Below are 25,465 nucleotides of genomic sequence, written 5' to 3'. Positions count from 1 at the left end.
GCTGTGTCCTCTCACACATCTTGGGGCTGCAGGCACAGTGCTGCAGGACAGCTGCCTAGGAAGACACCCAAGATATTCTTCTTTCTGTTGGAAACCTTCCCTCACCGGTACATGCTTATTCCATCAACATATTAAGTCAGCAAAAGTGCTTCCCCTATGAGGTTCCCCCAAGGCTTATGCAAACTGGAGCAAAGCCTCAAACTTACAGCCATGACCCAGGGCATGCAGAAGAGAGTGGACCCCCATCTGCCTCCACAGGAGACACAGTCAGCTCAGCTGTTTCAGGGTCATCAGCTTAATGTCTACTAGCTACAAGAAATGAGGAGACGAAGGCAGAGGGGTGAAATAGGAACACTTCCATGTGATTTACTTTGAATAACTTCCAACACCATCCCAAACACAGAGGGGACCTGAGAAGCCAAAAGATCAGCAAAATTGGCAAAGCTGAATTAAACTGGTGAGAATAAGACTCGATTACTAAAGTCAGGAATGAAGGACAACATGACACAGCCTCACAGAAGTGAAAGAAAAAGAATGGGTGACAATCACGGAGAAGTGAGTTAAGGAGCCAGGTGCAGTATGAATTCCTAGCAATGAGGCTGGAGAAACGGCTCAGTGGTTTAAAGCACTGGCTGCTCTTCCAGAGGACCCAGGTTCAGTTCCTGGCACCCACGTACCCAGCACCCACATGGCAGCTCACAAATGTCTGTAATTCCAGGTCCAGGGGATCTGACACCCTCACACTAGTGCACATAAAAAATTAAATAAACCATTAAAAAAATTACAAGCAGTAAAGTTGACTTTAAAAAAAAAAAAGGAAGACTCTCAAAAGGTCACACACAAACACAATGATTAGGATAAATTTAATCTAAGTTCAATACCTGTCAAGTAATTCTAAAACATCAGTGAAATTAATTGAAGAGATGAGAAAGATCATAAGAAAGTGAGTAAGCAAGGTACAATGGAGAGAGAGACACACACATATACACACACAGATATATCTTATTTTGTAGGTTAACTTTTAAAATGCAATAAAATAAGAAATTAAGATAAACCCCACCTGACTAGAAGCACACCACTGCAATGTTAACACTCCCCTGAAGAACCTACAGACTCATGATGACCTCTGTCCAAATTCATGCTGGCTTTCTGTGAAAACTGACAAGCTAAACCCAAAATTCATATAGAAATGAAAGGAAATGGCCAAGACAAGACTTAGAATGAAAACAAAACAAAAACTGAGGGACTCGTGTGTCTGATCCCAAAGCTACAGTAATCAAGAGAGTGTGAAGCCAGCAAAAGGATGGGCCTGTCAACCAATGAAATATAAATGAAAGCGCAGAAATAAATTTGTATGTTCACAGTCAATTACATTTTCAACACAAGTGGTAAGATAGTTCAGTGTGGAATAAGAATCTTTTCAATAAATGCTACTGGAATGACTAGATAGCCACATAAAAAATAAGCAAGACTCCCCCCCTACCTTATATGACTGCATGGTCTTAGAAGACAACAGATGTCTTTGGAACCCCAGACTAGACACAAGCAATCAAAGAAAAAGCAAGGTACAGTTCATGAAAATTAATACCATTCCTGCCTCAAATAACACTCAAGAAATGAATACAATACACCAAATGGAAAAACAAATTGTGAATCACACAGTTGGTAGGGGTCTAGGACCCAAAATACAGACAGAATTCTAAAAATTCAACAATTTTTAAAAAGTTAAAATGTGCTGTAGATTTGAATCTTCAAAGTAGACATATAACCAATAAGCTCATGAAGAAACTCAACATCAGGGAAACACATATCAAACCACAGGTAGATGCCACTTTATCTCTACCAGGACAGTTACTATCAAAGATGAGCATTAACAAGTGCTGCTTGGGATGTAGAAACTTTGGAACCATCACTCAATACTGGTGGAATGTGAAATGGTCTGGCCATGGAAAGCACCCAGCAGTTCCTCAAATGCTAAGCTCACTTGGACTGCACCTCCACAGCTGAGTTTACACCCAAGCAAACAGAAACCTATTTTCAAAAAAAGCTTGTACATGGATGTTCATGGCAACCCTATCTGTAACAGCTAACTGCCCATCAATACCACACAAAATGTAATGTATATCTACACAAAGAAATAGCACTGGGCCATAGAAATGAACGAAGTATCACCAATGCCACACCATGGGCAATCCCAGAAAATACTGTGCTGAGTCAATGTATCCCACAGGACACAGACTGCTGGATCCCATTAACAGGAACCATCCAGATCCAGTGACCCAAAGACAAAAAGTAGATTCATGGTTGCCAGGGTTTCAGTGGAATGAGATGGGGATGACTACAAATAAGCATTGGGTTTCTTTTTAGGATGCTAAAGTACCCTGAGATTAGAGAGTAGTAATGGTTGCACAAACTGGTGAATATATAGAAATGCTGAGCTGTATACTTTAAAACAGGGTTTTTATGTTATCTGAACTTTATAATTTATAGATGATAATAATAAAAGAAACCAGTACAGACAGAGGGATGTTCTACAGATATGAACACATCATACCACACACACACACACACACACACACACACACACACACACACACACACAAAACAAATGTTCAAGAGGAGGGGCCTCACCCATGTGCTCAGTCAGTGGGGCTGAGATAAGGAAAACCCTAGTCCTAAGGAAGCAGCTGGGTTAGGCCACACCCACACTGTGTGCACAAAAGCAGAACCCATTGCTTCACAAACTGCCAGCAGCCATGGAATGATGAAATGTTTCCATGGAGACTTCTCCAGCCTGGTAATGCAACTCCAAGAAAAGGGCCACAAGATGCAAGTTACAAGCTGAGGGGGCTAAGGACCCACAGCACTTGGCCAGCTAAGATGAATAACAAAGCCCAGGGCTCAGAGAACATCCTAAATGAGGCAACACTGAGCAAGTCTGGGAAGGACGCTGACACTCAACTCAGTCTGGGCTAGACACAATGGGCACAGATGCAGAAGTGACTACAATTTCCAGAAGTCCCATGGCCATTGACCTTGGGGACTCTGAGAAGTTGGAAGCTGCACAGGGGGCAACAGCCAGCAAGTGCCTGAAAAGTCACCGTCACAAGGTAGCTTCCACTTCCTCTGAATATCTGAGTCCCTCACTCTGAGGGGGAAATGCACACCTGTGGAAATACACACAGACTCTGCACACCTCATCAGTGTTACATATACCACCCTCCCCTCCAGCTGCAGAGCCTGCTCCAGCTTTGGAGAAAAGACAACCAGGTTTCCTGTGTAACACCCCCCCCCCCCCACTGGAGCCACTGCCACCATGTCTTGGCTCTTCTAATCCAGAGAATCGACAGCAAAGTACCAAATAACTCCAAATACCCTTCAGAAAGCCCAGATGGGGACACTGTTCAAGAGGCAGAAATACCAGAGCAGGCATCATCCAGGACACCAAGGTCAGAGAAGGGATCATGAAGGATTAGCTATGATTAGCTCCAGCACAAGCAGTCTCCACAAGAGCCTCATGTTAGTGTGTTCATGTTTGCTTGGTGCATGTATCCAAACATTCCCAGGTTGGTCTCAGGATGGTAATGACTCTTAACTGGTTCCTGGCAACCCCAGTCACATATGGGCCAATGGGAAGGCAGCCCAGAGATAAAGACAAAGAGTGTCCCTCCCTTGTCAGGTACCTCCACATTCTCCTGCCTACCCTATTTGAACACCATGCCTGGAAGCCAAGTTGCTTTTTCCATAAAGTAAGAAATGAATCCGAACACTGTCAACAGTAACAACAGCATTATGTCAGCTTCCCAGAGGCTAGAGACTGACACTCTCTAAAGCACAAGCAGCCATGAGCAGACTTCCAGAGGCTCCATCACACTTGGACAGCACTCAGAGTGAAAAAGCACATACTGGGCAGTAATTCTGCAGCTAGCAGAGAACCCTGGCCAAATACTAGGCAGGCCTCATCCAAACCCAGATCTTCTGGAATCCTTTACCATCTTAATGGAACTATGTGGCAGCAAAACAGAGACTGAGAGAAAGCTACACTAAAATTAACATAAACTGGATGCACACCTTTAATCCCAGTACTTGAGAGGTAGAGGCAGGTGGATTTCTGAGTTCCAGGCAAGTCTGGTGTACAGAATGAATTCTAGAACATCCAGGGCTACACAGAGAAACCATGTGTGTGTTTGGGGGGGGGGGAGGTTGGCAGGATTAATATAAGGGGCCAGAGAGATGGCTCAACAGTTAAGAGTACTTGCTGCTCTTGCAAAGGACCTGAGCTTGGGTCAGAACCCACACAGCAGCTCACAGCTGGTTTCCAAGTTCCAGGGGATCTGATGCCCTCTTTTGGTCTCCAAGGGTATCAGCATCCATGTGGTGCACATATAGACAACCAGACACATACACATATATTTAAAAAGAAATCTCTTGTGTGTGCTTTTTGTTTTGTTTTTGGAGACAGGGTCTTGCTGGCCTGGAACTCGCAGAGATCCAAATACTTCTGTCTCCCAAGTGCTGGAATTAAAGGTTTGTGCCAGCATGCCAACTAATAAATCTTTAAAAGAAGAAGAAAAGAAAGATTGTCAGCTGACAGAGAAAGCCTGGAAGCCCTTCCCAGCCTGGGCTTCATACAATTGGAGCATGTTCAGGCCAGTTTTTAGCAAAAGACTGGAAGCCCTTCCTCACTTGGGCTTCATATAACAGACAGAGCTGTTGCAAGAAAAGCCTGAGCTAAAGTAGAAGAGGTAGGTGTTACTATGCAAATTCCTATAAAGGGTCATGTTCCTTGTGGCCTGGTGATTTGGGATGTTACCCTCAGCTCACTAGCCCACTCCCATCCCCAGGAGGGTTTTCCTTCTTAAACCATTTATTTCATTTCCTAACCACGTGTCCCTGATCCAATTCAATTCCTTGCCCTCGGACACAAGTAACTGGGTCTTTCAACAGATACCCCAGGGATATTCTGGCAAATACCTGTAGACTTGGATCTGTACCTATAACAACTGGATTGCTCCATTAACAGCATCCACTGGAGTTAAACTGATTCCAGGTGAGTACTGAGCACTCTCCTACAAAGTTGCTGCAAGCCGGTATCTCATCAATTAAGAAAGACCCCTAATGCAAATGCCACTGAAAGACCATGAAATCCCTCCACTGCACATCTATGTAGACCATCAAGAAGCTCACAGCATTTCGCCCCTCCAGAATGTGAACATCTATCTTACACACCACTACAGAATAAAGCCATTGAAGTCATCAAAGCATAGGTGCTGGTTCCCTACGAACACTAGGGTATATCTGACCTCTCCCCAAGTAAAATTTTATGGAAAGATCATGTAGTTGTGTCTTTAGAGTCTGTTGTTCACAGTTCATAGGTATACCACCATGTCTCTATTGTCCAGAGTCCTGACATTCAAGATACCCCCACAACCCAGAAGTCCCTTGAAGCTCCTAGACTCTCCTAACCCCGCCTCCAATGCAACCTCTCTTCTTGCATGGGAGCAGCTGCTTATCTGTAGGCAAAGAAACAATTTACAATCTGCTCAGGGGCTCAACCAGACTCAAGCCCCCACTCTAGAGTAGACACAGCACCCTACAACTCACCACACCCTCCCACTAGACATAACCCTAGCCAATGATCTTGTTCACTATAAAGAAGCAGGGGCCTGAGAACCATTAGCACGCAGTAACTCTTAGCCCACAGTGTTTGTTCCTACTACTGCCAGCCATATCAGCCACACTGGCTCCCCATTTCCTGCTCTTGTGTCACAGTACCCTAACAGTCACTCCTTTCTTGCCTCTCCAGCTGGCTCTGATCCTCCAAACCAAAACCCTCAGGACTCAGCTCCTGCCACCTACACCAGGGACCATGTGCTCTCCATATCCGAGCATCTCTGCGCTGTAGACCATTTGAGGCTGGCTCCATGAAGACCTTCTCATTCAGAATTATCCTAGGCTGTAGGGAAGGTGGGTCACCAGTGTCTTTGCAGGAGAGGCAGAACCTCCAGAGCCATGACGGTGACAGGCCTGATGTGCAAAGTACCTTGGACTGCATCCAGTGGATCAAGGCCCTCCTGCCAGAAGCCTCCCTCCTCACTTCCCAGCATGCTCTCCCCAGACCCTGTCTTTTCTTTAACACACAGCAAAGCCACATGGAACTGAAGCTCTGTAAAGATAACAGCAAGCTGGTCTGGGGGGACCCCAAAGCTTCTGCACCAAGTGAGGCAGGTTGGCAGAAGTAAGACCCCATCTGACCCAGTGAGGACCTCAGACAGCCTCATGTCTGTCACATGGTGCTGTTTTGTTTACCTTATTGGTCAGTTTTCATGGCTCACTCCAGTGTCCCACACATGACCCAGCCCTTTCTTCCCACCTGGACAGGGCACAGAGCATACCACCTGACTGCAACAGTAAGGGCCCCCAGGTCGTTACAACAAAACAGGAAGTTATGACAGATCTGAAAAACCTGAACTGTGATGAAGGAGAAAAGCAGCAAAACATGTCCCCAGAAATCTGCCTGCTCCTTGGACAGATGCCATCCCAACAGAACAAGCTGTAGGGAGAGTGACTCTAAATGACCCTAGATCATACACAGCATGGGTAGGCCTCAGCTCCAAGATGCTAGGAACACTTGACACTTACTGAACTGAACAAAGCAAGTGTCTATTGAAGCACTGCCCTCCCCAACAAAGCTCTGTAGCCTGGAACTAGTGCACAACCCCAAAACACCCCAGGGGCTCAGTGACCAATGAGAGCAGCAACCTTTTCCTCCAGGAGAAGGTTCTCAGAGTCCACAGAAGGAAGCTATGTGGTTGACTCTCAGCACCTACATGTGTGTCACCCAGGTGGTCAGAGCCAGCCACCCAAAGAGGCCCCTACTCTGACTTCTCATACTTACTCATCATGCAGTCAGCAATCACCAAAATCCCAAAAGGTAGACAAGGGAGATTGTTCAGGGCTGAAGAGTAGGCCTCACTGGCTCCTTCTCAGGACCTCAGGTAGGGCCTAGTATAATGGAGCCTCAAGGCCAAATGGACCCAGGGCCACACACCCAATCCATTCTAATGGCCATCTCTCAGACAGGCAACAACCAGGTTTGGCAAAATGGCCCTGCAATGCTGAGGGGCCCACAGAAACAAGGAAAGGTACAATGGGCCAGCAAGCCTGAACTCCATCACCCCACAGCCTTAGACAAGGTCAAAGATCCTCCTAAATAAAAAAAGACCAATTCACCCTTCCTCTTGTTCTCCCACCAAGGCAGCCAGATGCCTCCCAGCTGCAATTAACACCCCCTACTCTCCTCCATTGGCTGCTGGTGTTGACAGGCCTAAGCCAAAATAGCCACCTGCTACCAAGAACACCAACCCATCCCATCACAGACAGATGTTTCCAACGTAACCTCAAGGAATGCTACTGCCAAGCCCAAAGAAGCACCCTCCTGGCAGCAATGCCTCCACCCAGCATGCCATGACTTATCCACAATATGACTACAATCCTACATAGAGCCTGGGTGATAGGTCCATAGAAATACAGCTACAAAATGCCTCTCACACATGCACACGGATGTACAAACACAAATCCAGACCCCAGGGAAAAGGTAATTGAGGAAAAAGTAAGAATACCAGGTCAATAGCCAGTGAGGGTTCTGGAAAAGCCCCACCTCATCCCCAGAGATTGATAGGCATGGGTTGAACTGCAGGACCCCATCCCCCCTCAATAGTGGCTTGTTCCCTGCACCTGTGGGCAACAGAAGAGGATCTTCTACTGAGTTCTCCTGAGAGGACTCCTGCTTCACCTGAATTAACTGTACTCAGTGACAGAGCATTATCATACCTGCCTGTCTGCCCAAGTAAATGGGACCTCCAGTGTGGGTCTCAGCACCCTGTATCCCTCCTAGAGAGGTGAGAAGAAAGACAACAGCCATGGAGTTACCCATCATAGTCATTGCCAAAAATCATTTCCAGTATGGCAAAGGAATTGACTTGTAGGGTGCCTACTATTTATAAGAGCCTAGAAATACATAGGGCACTCCATGACCACTCATGATGAGGAAGGTACCACAAAATGCTTGCACAGCAAAAGGCTGAGTCCTATACAATGCCAGAAAGGTATGAAATGGTGCACACCCAGAAACATACACACTGTTCAATCAATCCCAGGGAAGTGGGCACCCACACCCACAGAAAACTGTAAGCCCAGGAAGACAAGCATTTATGTCCATAGAAACAATGTTTACTCACTGTACCCCAAAGGTCTGACTGCTAGGAATGAATGAACCATGTGACCACAGTCAACACAACTCAGCCATGAGCCAGGTCAACTGTTGACACAAAACTGAGGAACCTCAAAATCATCACACTATGGCCAGTGAGAGAAATCAGACATGAGACTGAACATCATATGATTCCACGATGTGAAAACTTCAGGAAAGATAGGATGTAACAGGACAGCAGAGCTGAGGTGGGTGGAACCAGGAGCTGGGGCTGAGCACTGCAGAGAGTAAGGCGGGAAGTGTTACAACTGCTTCATGGCAACAGCTGCATGAATGCAGACATTTTCCAGTAGTCATTGACTTGTACAGCCTCCTAGGTAAACTGAATAGTATCCACATTATTCCACAATAAAACTGCTTAAAGGAAAGGGGGTGGAGCTACAGTCCAAGAACCAGACTTTTCCACTAACCACAAGAGTGTGTCTGACCATACTTAGCCCCATGGCACATGAGGTGCAAACAGAGCCAATGCTGACATCATCGTGCCAGGGCAACACACTGCCTTTGGTGTCAGCTGACTTAAACATCTCCCACCCAGTCTCCACCTCCATCCTGACATGGGTATCAGCAACGTCAAGGAAACTCACCAAGTCTCCACTCCTGCCCTCTATCACTCATGTAGAACCCCGAACCATGCACAGTGCTACTGCCAAAGGCCACACCCCTGGGTGTAATGCATATGTTGAAAGCTGTCAACAGGGCAAAATGATATGACAAAGCAAATCCTGGAATCACTTGAGGTTGGAGGAGAGGGAGGCAGCCAAGAAGAGTTCTAAACATATTGTCCAAAGCCAGGACATAAGCTGGTTCTGGAAGTTCAGTGAGAGTTGCCCACCCCTGCAGGGATATGGAAAGAACAGTGGTTCAGAGGCCACAGATGTAGAAATGTGTCCTACTTGAGCAACAAGCACTCTGACAGAGACAAGGGAGCAAAGCATGAGCAGGGGAGACTGCACCAGCGCAGAAGCAAGGCTTCTGGGGAGTCCCAAGTGTTCCAGCAGGCCAAGGCAGCCAGACAGCAAAGCTGCAGGGGATAAGGTTCCTCTGGGACTAGTGCCAGGGGGCTAAAACTGTTAGCCACATGCGTTCAGGCTCAGTGAATGGTTGGCCAGCCATGTGGCAGCAGCTCAGCACCCAAAGACATAGTGAAGATGAGGCTGCTGTCCCTAGGGACCCATAGCGAGTTCCCCACATGGAACTAGGAGGGCAGAAGCAAGGCCTCAAGAACCTTGTGCTTGCCCAGCAGCATTGACAAACAGATGGCCTCCTCTCTGCTTTAGTGTCCTTAACCAGATTTCCAGGTGATTCTGGCTTGCTGAAGCATCAACAGGCAAGAGTAGAAAATGAATCAGGGTCACATGTCTGGTAAGAGAGGGGATGAGGACACTTAAGAGATGGCTCAGCAGTTAAGAATGCATTACTCTTCAAGAAGACCCAAGTTTGGCTCCCAGCACCCATGTTCCCAGAACTCACAATCACCTGAAACTCTAGCTCCAGGGGATCCAATGTCTCTTCCATTCTCCATGGGCACCTACCCACACATACACAAACACATGGACGTGGAAATAGATATAAATATATTTTTAAAGAAAGGTAGCAGACTCCAGGGGCAATGCTGACTAGAGATGTGGCCTGTCTGAATGAATCTCCAAGAGGAAATAAAGGCCTGAAACCAATTTGAAGGGGCAAGCACATTAGCTGGAAGGTCCAATCATGCCAGTTAATAGACTTGGAATTTGGGATAAAGATGGTAAGAGTCAGGTTCATCATGGACAAGGAGACTATGCTCTGGGATATAGCCAATTTAGAGGTGGAGTAGGGCCAGGTCAGAAGGTAGGGGCTGGTCCACCAGTTCCAACATGAAAAGGCAACTAGCTCCTTTCTACATGCATACCCCAGGACAAAGGGCAGGGAGAATAACTCAGAGACTCAGCAAACTCCAAGGAAAGGCACCATACCCTTATCAGAGAGAAAAATCAAGAAGACAAATGGCTCAAGCAGTAACTAGCTCAGAGATACTCCTGGAAATGAGTTGAAGGCATTCCATTTACAAAAGGGAAAACAAAGCCAGAGGCAGTATGTTCTGGACTTACACAAAGCACTAGTGTCCTGGTATCACACTCAGAGCATATCTCCAGCCTGGAATCCCCTTATATCAAACATTAAGCCCAGTCCACCCAAAGCCCCAGCCAGGTACTAGGGCCATTTGCATCACAAGGGTTGATCTATACAAGAAAACTACCTAAGCATCCTATAGAGGACTAGTTGGCACAACTACTCTCTGTGACATAGAGACATCCAGCAATCACTCCTCTGGTGGCATACCACCTCTCAAAACAACCTTTCACAGTTTAAATGTGAGGAGCTACGCAGGCACCAGGAGTATACTCATCACTAACACCAAGCAGAGGCACAACAGTGACTCAAGTGTCTCAGATATAAAGTCCAAAGGTATGCTCACAAAACAGAGCAGTTGTGAGAAACTGTGGGCTAAGGGCCAATGGTGAGGAGCCAGCCTCCCACAGAGCCCACAGGGATGCTGCACTAAGCTGGTGCAGGCCACTCCCAATCTGCCAATACTAGAGTATTATTAAATCAGAATAGGATTTCCATGTTTGGATCAAAATGATCCTAGCATGAACACAGGCAATGGTCTCTCATTGGTCTTACATTGTAGGTGCTCTATTATTCATCATTAAGGAAAGCCCAGAAAACTTTCTCACACCGTATCTTGTCAGCAGGTTTGCACAAGGGTCCTTAGTCTTCTGAGAGGCTCAAGATCAGTCTGGGTGAAACAGTTCAGCACTGCCTTCCCTGAGAATTAGTTCTATACCTTTCTAGGGTTCACCATGCCTGAAGGCGAAAAACTAATCTACTCTCCAGGAAACAGGGGAGCTCAGACTGGCCACCAGACCTTCCAAATTCCCTCCCTGCAACTACAAGGGTGATGCTTGCAAGGCAGACCTAGCTGGCCAAGACCTTACCTGACTACCTAGCTGTACCAAGAACCTGGCCAGCGTAGGTACCTCCCCAGGCCTTTGGAAAATCTGTTGGCGTGGGAGATTCCCAAGTATCCTAACAACTGAAAAGGACTCACTCACTGACTGGGAGGGGCACAAGTCTGCCATCTCTGTCTCAGGCACACTGGTCATTAAGTGAGCTCCCATCGGGGCAGGACACCCAGTGTGAGCATGGCTATCCTTGAACAGCACAGGACAGAAGGCGAACACCTCAGAGCTGAGGCCCATACTTTCCCAGCTATAATTTAGGGAAGCTGTCTCCTCTTCACAAGTCAAAGCCTCTCAACTATAGTCTCATTGCCAGGGACAGGGACTCCTGAGGCCCTTCACAAGTCTGGGCTGGGTTTCTGTGACTTTCCAATTAGACTACCAAGTCCATGAAAATACCCATCATAGATTCCAAAACCAAGCTGAGGCCCCTCCCTCCAATTGGGAGGAGGGCACCTCGTGTTGAGACTGCTCAGCTGTCTATGTGAACTGTGTGAACACAAATACCCCAAATGTCACTGGGCCATCCAACAGCTCTACTCAAAAGTGCTTACTTCAAAGATGGAAAAATATTTAATATTTCAAACCACCCCCATGCACCCAGGCCCCTCAGCACCTCTGAAGCAATGAAAGTAGCCATAAAGAGGATGGCAGTCCAACAGAGGGATACTGCGCCCTCAAGAGCTTCAATAACAGAGAGACCAGTGGTCCCAGTTCCTTTACACTGGGACAGCACTGGGGCTGGCAACAAGCATAGCATGGAGGCAGACGACCACCAGGTGTATCTCTAAATTCTAAACATTGTATCTTAAAACTCTAAACACCGAAAGCAGCCAGGAAATGATGACTGTGGAAAGTCACCTGTGTTTACAAATCAGAAATGGTTTCATACAGTGGTCAGAAGCACCAGTAACAGTAGCGTCAATGTTGCAATACTCTCACTTGATCCTACTAGCAGACAAGGGCCAATCCTGTCTTACTTTCTTTTACTTTCTTGAGGGAGAAGTTGGGGGCCGAGACAAGCTTTCTCTGTGCAGCCCTTGCTATCTTGGAACTCACTCTGTATTCCAGGCTGTCCTCTAACTCAGAGATTACAAGTGTGCACCACCACAGCCCAGTGATCTTGTCTTGCCTACTCAAGGTGGTCACAAACAGCAGTGCCAAAAGGAAGAACACTGGGAAAGACTTGGTGGGGGGCGAGAGGGGTGTGAGAGGGCATGCGCAGCATGGAAACAGACAATCACCAGATAGATCTCAAAATTCTAAACATCGAAAACAGCCTTTTCCAGCAGGAAAGGCCAGGCCACTGACAGCCACATGCTCTGCCAAAGAATGAAGAGACAAGTTAGCCAGTCCCATTTCAAGAGAGTGATAGTAGGAATGGTTCACTGGTTAAGAGTATGTACTGCTCTTACAGAGGACCCAAGTTCAGTTTTTAGCACCCAGTTCCAGGGGATAGGTGCCCTCTTCTGACCTCCATAGGCACTATATTCATGTATACACACACACACACACACACACACACACACACACACACACACACAGACACACACCACATAAAGAATGACAGGTTTTTGTTTTTCTTGTTGTGTTTGTTTGTTTGGGTTGGGTTTTGTTGTTTTTTGTTTGTTTGTTTGTTTGTTTGTTTTTGACAGGGTTTCTCTGTGTAACTAATAGCTCTGCAAACCAGGCTGGCCTCAAACTCACAGAGACCCACCTGCCTCTGCCTCCCCAGGGCTGGGATTAAAGTCATGGACCACCACCACCCAGCTAAAAATAGCTTTTTAAAAAGAAAGTGCTGGTCTTCTGTGGAGACTGATTGCAGTGAGCCTGATTGGGCTCTCTGTGCTGCACAAGTCCATTTTGGCCTCAGCCTCAGCTTCAGCCTCTCTCTTGCAGTTTTGGGCATCAAAAAGAGAAACAGAATCTAGGTGAGAACCAGGAAGTGAATATGGCCAGGGAAGGTGTGGCTTGCCCTGGGTATACCACCCTGAGGTGGAAAAGGAGAAGCAAATACAGGATTTCCAAGAAACTCAGTCTTAGGAAAAAAAGCAACAGATTAGGCCCTGGGGAAGATGCAGAGAAACTGACAATCACTAGGAGAAACGTGAAATGGTTGGGGCCAGAAGGCTGGAGAGTTGGCTCAGTGGTTAAGAGCACTTGTTGCTCTTGAAAAGGACCCTAGTAGTATCCATATAGCACGGGAACTGTCTGTAACTCCACTCCCATGGGATCCAAAGCCCTCTTCTGACCTCTGTGGGCACCAGGCACACACATGCTACAAACATTCATGTAGGCAAAACACATGGGACAGCCATGTATAAACAGCCTGGTGGCTCCTCAGTAGAAAGGACAGTTTCTTCAGGACTCAGCATCTTCTCTGCAAGGCCGACACGCACCCTGAGAGCTGAAAACACCCATGCACAAAAACATATACACCAGAATTCACAACAGTTTTCACAACTGAGATGCAAAAGCAGTCCAAATACCTACTAACTGATCACTGGACAAACACAAGCACACAAGGACAAGACACAGAAAGGAACTAAGCACTGATATATGCTACAATAGAAAGAATTCTGATGACTCTTTGCTAAACTAAAAAAAGTCAGACACAAAAGCCACATCTCCACAGATCCACTTCCAGGAACCTCCAGAATAGACAATCCAGAGATGGCAAACATACAATTGGTGAGCAGTTAGCAAAGGAGGGTGACAGACAATGCTTGGGGCTTCCCTTTGAGATGACTTGAATGTTCTTGAGCTGATTGGGAGGAAATGACCCTAGAAGCTCAGAGTGAAGACATGTGGGGCAGAACCTGGGAAGGAGAGTGAGGTGGAGACTACCCTCTTGAAGGCTGTTGTGGAGGACAGAACAGACCTCTGAAGCTGGGCCTACAGCCCCTACCATACTGATGGGGGAAACCTGGCAAACAAAGTTAAATCCAAAGAGGCAGGAGGGCAAGGAAAGTGGGCCAGGCAGAGTCTATCCACCAACAGCAGTTCTGACTTGCCTCTCTCCATCCTGTGGCTCAAAAACACCTGCTGACTATGGACCCTTGGTCCCCACTAACACTCACTGCCAGTTCTGCAAGACCATGTCTTCCTGGAAAGGGTCATTTGGGAGTAAACTAAGCAAAACAGGAAAATGGCTCCAAATGACATCTGACTCTGAATACATAGCAGGACCAAGGGCCAACACAGCCTCTGAAGCGAGCCTTCAAGCATTTACCTTCTTCATTCACTACTAGTCAACTAGTGAGAAGCCTAGAGCTAGAAACACACTGGCCAAAACCCCAGCCAGATAAATCAGCAGAACAATCACCCAGGTGACCCATTCCCTCTCTCCCAGTGATACCAAGTCAAACTAGGAATCAGTCAGAGGCAATGCGGCAGTCACTAACAGAAAGACAGGAAGTCACAGGTGCCCCTGGATACCTGGAAAAGTACTTCTGAAGGGTCACCATCTGGGACAGAGGTCCTCAGAGAATGTGCCGAAGACTCTTCTCCCAAAGAGTGACTGAGCCAAGATTGGTTTTGCCCAACACTGTGAAATGACTTCAGCTGCCTCACTCCCACCCAAGGGACCCTGCCCTGGTGCTGGGTGTAAAGTGACCAAGACTTCTACCAGCAAACAGAGTGTCCGCTGAGTGTTCTGTGCTCAGCATTTTCAGTTTTGATATCTTACACAATGACTACTGATAGTACAACAGACACACATACACACACACACACACACACACACACACACACACACACACACACACACACAGAGGGGCTTCCACAGTTCTTAAGAACAGAAAACAAAAGTGATGCATTTGGACAACACTATAAGGTCAAAGAGCTAGAAGCAACCTAAAGGCCCTCAGCAGCACAGCTCAGTAACTGTAGTGGGCCACCCTGCCAGGCAAGGATGCCAGCCAGGATTGCTAGTGAGACAAGAGCAGGCTGAACAAGATGTTCTGGAGATCCCAGGGTACTGACAACAAAGCTATGATTAAAATTTACATACATGGGCTAGGGCCTATAGCTAAGCAGGGAAGTTTGGGGTTAATCTCCAATTTTAAAAAAAATACATGTTTTAAGAGGGGTCACCTCTGAATTAAGAAGGAAGGGGGCATCAAAGGAAAGACTTTCAAAACTACAAATGCAGAAAAAAAAAAAAACTACCTACTGTTTGTGCATAAAAGGAAAAAACGCCTTCAAGAGCCAGCATGACTATTTCAAATCAGACACTTTCCTCCTGGGAACCGACTCCCTTAGGAAGCAGCTAAAGTGCTGTGCTGGGCAGGGCAGAGCTTGTTTCCCACAGTGAAAACTCCTTTCCAGTCCTGAACACTGTTAGAGAGGCACGTCTATCATCAGAGACACATGGCTCCCTAGGAGTACAGTCAATCACAAGCACGTTTCCTGCATCTAGTATAACCAACTAATTAAAATCTACCTCACTTGAGATCTTGCCACTTTCGGCACCAGCTTCTTTCTCACAAGTACCCATACCCCTACCAGGGAAGAGGCCCAAGAATATGAGTGTGCCCTTGGTCAATACATTGAAGATGTGCCGGCCCCTGGGGACTGGTTCAGAATTAGGTACAATTCAGCAAAAGAAATACTCCTAGATACAAACATAGTGCAAAACTCCAGAGGGCCTTAAGAAAATTATAAAAATCCAGGGAACATGTTGCTAAACAAAAGTGAGTTAAGCCAGGCACAGTGGTGTACCATCTTTAATTCCAGCAGAGGCAGATGGATCATTGTCTGCCTGGTCTACATAGAGAGTTCCAGGCCAGCCAGAGCTACATAATGAGTTCCTGTTCCAAAAAGAAGGTGAATTATGCCACCCTCTTCAATATCAACAGAGAGATGTATATATGTATGTATATGATTGAAGCACAACAAAAATTCTAGAACTCAGAACCAAAAAATTACTAGAAAGAATGTTTTCACAGCAAAATTATTTTCCATTGGAGATGAATGTGCCCCACCATGCCTAATTTTCCTGACATTTCTGAGGCTTTGAAGCCACAGCTAACGGATCTGAATCATCTGAACAAAACCACGCCACAGTGACATGTTACTGGAAGGCCTAGAATAGAATGCTAAATATATGGACACACACCCATACAGCCCCTTGTAGAAAAACGATCACACGTGAAACTACATCAAGTTGTTCATAACTTGAGAGGGTAGGCAGTGCCTCTCCAGCAGGGAACTAGAACACTCAATCACAAAATGCAGCAATAACGCCTGCCTTTTCCTAATAAAAACCAAGCCTACGCTGTCTGAGAACTCCGCTCAATGAAACTCTTCTCCCATGCTTGCTGCCAGGGAGGAAACAAGACCCTCCCCTGAAATCTACATCAGGCCTGTATCCAAGCCCTGGCATTGTCCCAACTGTTCACCTAGGCAAGGGAAGGGAGAGTGAGAAAGGGGAGTACGTGGCTTCATGGTTCCATCTGTGACATTACCCTTGCTTCTTAAACAAGCATGCCACTTGGAGCTGCATTCTGCTTTATTTGGGTTGGCAGTTTAAGTACCAACAGCGGGGTGGCACCGTGGCTGCAATGCTGAACTAGGTCAGCCTCAGCCTGCTCCAGGGAGCTCCCGGTGCCCCAGGCCTCAGCTCCCTTCTGCCTCCCAGAGGAGAAAACCTAGGATTCCAGGGTGGGACCCAGGGCTGGAGGTGCAGTCCTAGAAGATAAAGGCCTTTGGCATCATTTTGGGGCTTAAAGAGCTTTTCAGCACCTTTTCATTTAGCAAACAAGGAATATAAAGTCCTCCAGGGCTTGAATAGAATTCCCTCATTTGAGAACTAGTGTGATTACCAGTTACATGGCAAAATAAGGTGCTTCACACCTCAGGGATCCCCCTCCCCCAGGAGACAAGACTAAGGGATGGGATCTAGGGACCAGGCAGGACTTAGACGATGGAGCTCAAGATTTGGGGGTGAGATCTATTGTGACTTCATGAGGAAGGCTCAGCGATAGGGCTGTGAAGCAGAATTAGAGGCCAGGGTTCACACTCAGAAGCCATGGGTAAGTGTAGGCTCTGAGGTTTTAGGATAGGGACACAGAGTTCAGGGTCACTGTTAGGAGGTCAAGAAATCAAAATTGGAAAGCTGGGTTTCTGGAGTCAGAATTTAGACTTTGGAAATCAGAGTCAGAGACTGGGGAGTCAGGACTGAATCAGGAGACCTGGGGTCAGCATGTGGTTAGGTTTAGAGGCCAGGGCATCCAAGTACCAGGATTCTGGGTCAAAATTCTCTATCAGTACTCGTGGCTCTGGAGTTCGGGAGCAGAAAGGGGATAGAGATTTGCTCGTCTGGATCACAGCAAGGTACCAACATCGGGACTCAAAGATCCAGACTTAGACTGGGTTCCTGTAGTCTGGGTTAAGACAGGGGTTCAAAAGCTGGGTCTTCGAGTTTGGCCTCAAGGACCAGAAAAGTAGTGTCAAGGCCCGGGTGTGTAGCTGGAAGTTTCCTGGCCTAGGGTCCACCACTTTGGGGTCAAGGTCTGGGGCCTGGGGGATTCCTGGTCCATGTCCCCAGCTGTGGGTAGGGAGCATCAGAGTCATACGTCCAAAAGACAACTGGCCCGGGGTCTGTGGCTGTAGAAGGCGCTGTAGGGGCCGGAGTTTAGGGTCTCCAGCTGGAAATGGGGATGTCAGGGTCTGGGGCTTGAAGACTAGTGGCCCGCAGCCGCCCCTCCCTAGCCGACGGCGCGGCACTTACGTCGTCGAAGAGCGAGCCCACGTTGGCCGTGACCAGCAGGACCGCGGTGCCGGGGGCGGCCGCCTTCCCCGCCATGGTGCCCGGGAGGAGCGGGCGCTGGACTAGGTGGCGGCGGCCGCTTCCTGCGGGGCCGGGCGGGCTGGGGTCTCGCGGGGCCGCGGGGCGTCAGCTGCGCCGGGGGACAGCACCGGGGCTCATCGCGGGCTCCGCGGGTCGGACCGGGCCTGGCCGGGGCTCCAGCCTCGCGGTCGCTGGCTCTTGGCTGCTCCGCGGCCCCGCGCCCGCTCGCCGCCGCGCCTCACAGCGGCCCGCGCGCAGCCATTAGACCCGCCGGGAAAGTTCCCGCAGCCGCCGCCGACTCCGGCTGGGGCAAGTCCCGCCCCATAGAGGGTGGGAGTCTGGGAGGCGGGGCTGGTGGTCGCGCCGAGGGCGGGGCCTGAGGGCGGGGCGGGGCCTGCGGGCAGCCTAAGGGCGTGGGCCTGGACTCCCAGGCTCAGGGTCCGCTGGAAGGGCGGGGCCTCGGGCCCAAGCCAGGCTGGGGGCGGGGCCTGTGTAGCTGAGTCTGCTTACAGGATCCCAGCCTACGGTGGGGCGGAGCCAACCCCGGAGAGAGGAGAGGCGAGGCAGATGGGGCATTCCTGTCCGTCAGGTCCCTGGGTCCTCCCCTGGCTTTGCCCCGCCCATCCGCGGTTACGCGCATATTCCACCCTCCTATGACGTCACGACTCTGCTACCAAGGCACCTCTTAAAGGAGCCGCGAACTCCGGCGCCTGCAGCGCTCACTGTTCTAGCCATTCTTCTTGGGAACCCTGGAGCTCCGGTAATCTCGGTCCTGGTCCCGATGGGGACTACGACTCCAGCCGGGAACCAGGCCCTGGCGGGTACGGGGAGTCGGACGTTGGCGAATCGTGGGAGTGAGCGAGGTCACGAAGAATTGGGGAGGAGCCTCCTCCAGCCCAGGCTCTGGGTCTGCAAAAAGTGGGTCTGCAGACCAAGTGTATGAGATTTTGCAATTTCCTAGCACGTCCACCCAGTTCCTTATGTAGGACTTTGCTTACAAGACAGAAAGCTGTTGGCATCCAGAAACAGAAAATTTAAAAATTCTTTTAAGAAACAAATGTATCGGTGTACTCCTGTAATCCCAGCACTCAGAGACTATGACAGGATTGCTGTGAGTTTGAGGCCAGCCTGGGCTATAACTTCAGACCATGTCAAAGAAAGAGAAAGAAAGAAAGAAAGAAAGAAAGAGAGAAAGAGAGAGAGAGAGAGAGAGAGAGAGAGAGAGAGAGAGAGAGAGAGAGAAGGGAGGGAGGGAAAGAGAAAGGAAGGAAGGAAGGAAAAGGAAAAAAGAAAAGAAAGAAAGTTAATTCAGAGTAGATATTTGGACAGCCAATTTCGATGACATGCCATACCGAGGGACAGTTCCCAGAGCAGGGGATGTAGTCAGTCAGGAATTTTATCCACCACGTAGATGGTGGATGGGAGGTGTGCTGGTTGGAAGAGTAGAGTCAATCCTAAGTGTAGAAGCAATCAAGAAATTTCTCTGAGGCAGAGTCAGTTGATCCTGGAGGTGGGACAGAGCTGCTAGGACCAAATAGTGAGCTGAGCTGTCCTAGCTAGTCTAGACAACCAGAAAGCACTGTCTGGTGGGGCTGCTGCATCTTAGCCTTCAGGAAAGCATCCACCGTAAAGGAAACAGTGCTACAGACATACCTACAGACATACCAGAACCCTTTTGCAATGAGAGTTCTCCCAGTGGGTTCATTCTTTAGTTTGTATGTATGGTGTGTGTGTATTGGTTCAGGCACACATGCTACAGAGATCAGAGGACATATTCCAGTGTCAGTTCTCTCCTTACATCATGGGTTCTAAGATTTGAACTCAGGTCATCCGGTTTGGTGGCAAGTGCTCTTAGCCACTGAGCCATCTTGCCAGCTGTAGATGTACTTTTTATAGATAGCAAGTAACAGACAAAATTGATTTCACCAGCATATTTACTTAACCCAATTGATATAAACGCCATCTAATATGTCACTAGCATGGAGTAATGATGAGCTTCCCACAGCAAGGCTTTGAAATGAGTATCTGGAACTTGCAGCACAGTGCCCAGTATCCACATGGTCTCAACATCTTAGCACCAAACAACAAATATTTCAGAGATAAGACAAAGTAAAAGATGAAGAGAAAATATTTCAGAGGAAAAGCTTGTCTTATGGACAAATTTTAGAAAAGGAGATTGTTGAAAAATTAAATTAGTGGGGAAAGAAATTCCAAGAATTAATTAACATTTTCCCAAAATGAGGTTTATTCTCTCCTCTGTTCTCATGGTTTTGGGGATGTTGTGATGCCAGATGAGTGATGAGACCAGGCAAATTTTCATGGCCAATGATGTAGAAATGCTATTATAAAGATTCAAAAACTAGTTAGCCGCTGTATTCATCTTGGTGTTTGATAGTTTTGTCTATACTTTGCACATTCTCTTAATGAATTGCTACTCCTACAGCACACCCTGTAGTAGCATCAGACTCAAGCTGTAGTGCTATTTGCCTTTTTTTCTCTCTCTCTACCTCACAACCCTTTTTATTCCACAAACATCCATCAGCTGATGCCCACACCATTCAGTAGTAGATATCTGCTGTAAACTTTATTATATCCAGAATCAATAGACTTGAGCCCTAACTTCACATGTGACTATTGAGAAATAAGGCCTATCCTGAGGTCTTTAAAGTTACATGGGCCCGAAGGGGGGCATTCTGATCTATGGGATGAGTGTCCTTATAAGAAGTAGGATCAGAGAGCCCCAGTCCCATATAGCTCCTCCAGCTGCACACAGAAGCTCATGTGAACACAGCAAGAGGGTCTCTGCCTAACACCAGGAGCATCCTTAGCTGGAAATTGAAATTCCAGCCTCTGGAGCTCTAAGACATAAAGTTCTGCTGTCAAATCTGCCCAGTCTATGTCACTTTGGCATCCCAGGCAAGCTGAATAATACAGTCTTTTTAGCAAAGCAAACAAGTGGCAAACATTATCTTTTTGTTTGTCTCCCCCCCCCTTGGGGTGGAGGGATGAGGTCTCACACAACCAGGGCTGACCCTGAACTCCTAATTCTCTTGTCTCCACTTTGCAAGGGCTGAATAAGAATGCACCACTACACCTGGCAAACATACCCTTAATAGAAACCAAATATAGGGCATGCTGTTCCCTGTAAGCTGTTCTGAAAGTGGTGACATCGCTTCCTCGCCTCCCTTCAGGCCATTTCCTCCCTCATATCCCATCCCTCCCTGGCCAAGGTGGGTGTTGCTAACCTCCTTTCATCACAAACATCAGATTCTGCCTTTCCTTTAGCATTCCAAGCACGGCTCACCCACAGTCTTAGCCCTCCCTTGTACTTACATCCTGAGACCATTCTGGACTCCTGCAGTACCCAGTGGGTAGTCCTATTCTCACTTCAATGGCCCTACCCTATCATAGCTTCATTCCTTATGTCATCAATAACCACACTACCTCCGAGTCCAAGCTCCTTACCCTCAATTCTGTCCTTCAAGTTCTCTTACATAACACACACACACACACACACACACACACACACCCTTCAAACCCAATGCTGTTCCCATCGTTTATCAGCACATAAATGCCCACACACATGCTCTTGCCTCAGCTTCCAGCTCCCTCCGTTCCTCCAGGGTGCAGCCATTCTCATGCACCCTCCCTCACCTCTCCCTGTTCCTTACACTTTCTGCCTGACCTCCAAGACTGATTATGTGTCCTACACACTTGGTCTGAGTCTGAGACAAAGTAGAGAAAGCTCAAACTAAAGAATATGTACTCCCCCATCCAAAGCATCCCTGTACTAGGGGGACATCCGCTGAGCACCAGACCCCTGGCTTCCCATGTTTAGTCCTCATCCCTAAAGATTGTCAACAAAAATCCACTCCCCTCTGTCTGGACCACCAGCCACCCTAGTCATTGTCCTTACTCTTCACTGTAGAAATAATGTGCAGTCTGATCATCCTGCTACAGCCAAGGTATCTGGCCAAGGTACCAAGCTTGGACTCGGAGGTAGTGTGGTTATTGATGACATAAGGAATGAAGCTATGATAGGGTAGGGCCATTGAAGTGAGAATAGGACTACCCACTGGGTACTGCAGGAGTCCAGAATGGTCTCAGGATGTAAGTACAAGGGAGGGCTAAGACTGTGGGTGAGCCGTGCTTGGAATGCTAAAGGAAAGGCAGAATCTGATGTTTGTGATGAAAGGAGGTTAGCAACACCCACCTTGGCCAGGTATCTGGTATCTGGTAGCTACTCTGTGACTCCTCTGCCTGTCAGGGAGATGAGGCACCAATCTCACAGCCAGGACACCCCTCCTGGGTTTTGCCATCAGCCGACAGCAGGCCAGTGACTCTACTTTTATAACATTCTCCTTTATCCTGTATCTTGCTTTGTCCCTGCTTCTTTCTATCTTTATAAACTGCAACACTGTCCTAAAGGTGTCCTGGAGTCTCTGCCTAGCATGCCAAGGAGCCATATCTTCTCATGCTCACATACTATCAAGGCCTGATTTCTACTGACCTCCTATTTCATTGACTATTGTCCAGACTGGATCTCAGACAGCTTCCCAACATGGCTGATGCCTCTATTCACTCCTGGATACTTGCTCTAATGTACACAATACACCCGCCAGCACCTACACTAAGGATAGCATCCCTCCTATCCTTTCCCCTCATCTCCTTTGCTAGGTTCTCTCTGGGCCCCACCCAAGCCCTGGGGTGTGGGTTGTGTACTTTCTGGGGGCATACTTCCTCCTGTCTGACCTCGGGTTCCACACCCAGCCTTTGGTCTTCACAACCGAACATGACTCAGAGGGTTTTCACAAACCTATATAACCATTTACTTCTCCAATTCATATCTAAAGCATCCTGTTAGTAACACCCTAGATCTGACCTCAGGACCATGGCATCCACATGTCTCATTAGCCTGGCTGGTCTCCTCTCAGGCCCAACACTGGTCCCTTCCTCCATGTGACTTCCCATCTACTTACCCCTTTATACTATCATGGTGTTACAGAGCTGGCTATATAAAAAGTTCTCAACAAATATTGATTGTATGAATCAATGAGATGTCAGGCCCACCACAAAGCTGCATCTAGAACCATCCAATCTTCAGAAAGAAACGGTACTCACCTCACCCAAGTTCAAAGCCACATTTCTAAAAACAGGAAAGAGGCTCCTTTTCCATGCACTTCCCTCACCTCCTGGATGTAGTCCAGGGTCTCCATGTAACCAGGACCAAGACAAAATGAAAAGGGCTACAAAGCCCTGCTTCCTCATACAGGAAAGACCTGAGCCCACCTGGACAGTGAAGGGCAGGAGGTGGTGGCAGAGACAGCATAAACCCCACCTGCTGTAGTGACATCCACCCCTCTTTGACCAGAGATTTGAAGCCCCCAGGAAGGAAATTAGGCCCATGCCATTTGCTAAACTGTATGTTGTAACCTTCATAGAAAACACACACACACACTGCACATTAGCCATATTGTTACGTAGTCTAAGAAAATACCATTGTGTTCACAGATTTGGAGCTAACAAAAATTGAAGGTTTACAACCAATATTCCTTGTGAGTATCCTCAGTCCCACCCAGAAGCCATCTTTAGTATATGTAGTTATGGTACCTCACATTGCTAAGTGCATTTACTCATTCAATAGCCAGACTTCAATATCACCACCACTGTGTTGTTTTAGCTTTGGCACAGTGGCTGCACCTTAATCTAATGCTATTTCAGTAGCAATTGCAACTCCACAGTTACAGGCCTACTTCTCTGGCAGCAGCCTGACCATTCAAGTGGGATTCTGATCCTGCAGATGCTAGTCCTATCTCTGCTGCTAAAGGTAGCTTTAACAAAATTCCTATCATTCTATTTACAAGTAAGACTCAAGATTCAAAGTCTGGGGTGAAAACCTGCTAGCTCAGAGAGGCTGTGTCACAACTAGCTAAACCTCTCCCTTGCTGGCCTCTCCCAAAGAAAGAACATTCTTCCACTTGGCCAAAAAAAATTTAAAAGCAATACCACTCCAAATCCCTTCCTACTACTTCCTTGCATCTCTCTCTCTCTCTCTCTCTCTCTCTCTCTCTCTCCGTCCGTCCGTCCGTCCGTCCGTCCGTGTGTGTGTGTGTGTGTGTGTGTGTGTGTGTGTGTGTATGCGTGTGTGTCCTCTACCCCCCCCCATGTCCTCTATTGGTCTATGAATTCTGTTAACTAATTGCTAACTCAGCCTTCTGACCCAAGATGAACTTTATTTAATTAATGCAAATGCAAACTCGAGGTTCATAGTGTGATTGAATATCCCCCAACACCACTTTGTATCAAAACACTGAGGTTAGGTGACTTACTGGATAATTTTCTGTAGACAGAGAGGCTAACTGGGTTCAGAGTGAAAAGAATCCACAGTCCTGTCCTCTTTTGGTAAGAGAAGGGGGCTTCAGGGTTCTTTAAACTGGGATATGCTTTTGATTTAGATAGATAGATGATAGATGATAGAAAGATAGATGATAGATAGATAGATAATGGTGTGTGTTTGAGAGATAGATAGATAGATAATGGTGTGTGTGTGTGTGTGTGTGTGTGACCTGTGTGACCTGTGTGACCTGTGTGACCTGTGTGATCTGTAAGAGTCAGTTCTCCCAGTATGTGAGTCCTGAGCATCAAACTCAGATTTGGCAACATGCATTTTCTCCCACTATAAATTACCTAGTTGGACATGTTTTTTGTTTGGAGACAAGGTCTCACTCGTGGCCAAGGCTGGCCTTGAACTCATAGTGATCCACCTCCTTCAAAATTCTAAAATTACAAGTGTGGATCAACATGCCCAGTTGAGCCTGGAATTTGCTGATGGAACACCTGTTATCACTTGCAAGCCCTGCAGGAGAGGAGGGTGTCCCTGAGTCTCCTGGGTCCTCTGCTCTCTGATGCTCCTGGTAACAGTTACCACCTCCTTCAGGCTCCAGATGTATGAGTGTGTCACAATGTGTTCTGCTGCTCCTCAGTGCTGTCTTAAGAGCTGTTTCTGTCCTGTCCATGAGGAAATGAGGGCTGGAGAGATGTCTCAGTGGTTAAGAGAACATGCCATCTTCCTGTGATCTGTGCTTATTCCCAGCATCCACATCAGGTGACTTACGGCTGTCTATAAGCCTGACTCCAGGGGAATATGACTTCTGTGGCACCTGTATTCATGTGCATATACCCCCCACACACACATAATAATAAAATAATAAAAATAAGTCTTTTTTAAAGGATGAGACTTCCAGACTAAGGAACACAGGGCAGGGCAGGGCTCAGGTAGGGCTCCAGATCAGCTACTCTTAGCAGCACCATGCAACCTTATCCTGCAAGCATGTTCTCACCTCACTATTTATCTGACAAATATTTTTAGCTGCTGTAGTATAGTTGTTTCCT

The 25,465-nt window shown here is 47.5% G+C and overlaps 1 protein-coding gene across 1 annotated transcript in view; it reads right to left on the bottom strand.

The window, feature by feature from the left end:
- The window catches only part of Inpp5a (inositol polyphosphate-5-phosphatase A), a 179,688-nt gene extending 161,531 nt beyond the window's left edge, over nucleotides 1-18,157 (bottom strand). Inside the window, exon 1 of the mRNA XM_051193276.1 lies at nucleotides 18,014-18,157. Coding sequence (XP_051049233.1) covers nucleotides 18,014-18,088 — 75 coding nt within the window. The 5' untranslated portion in view covers nucleotides 18,089-18,157. The remainder of the gene's footprint in view (nucleotides 1-18,013) is intronic.
- Between the last annotated feature and the right edge of the window lie 7,308 nt (nucleotides 18,158-25,465).

This window comes from Phodopus roborovskii, unplaced genomic scaffold (genome assembly GCF_943737965.1).
Source record: "Phodopus roborovskii unplaced genomic scaffold, PHOROB, whole genome shotgun sequence".
NCBI classification, from domain to species: domain Eukaryota; kingdom Metazoa; phylum Chordata; class Mammalia; order Rodentia; family Cricetidae; genus Phodopus; species Phodopus roborovskii.
This window is presented reverse-complemented; position numbering and strand designations above follow the sequence as displayed.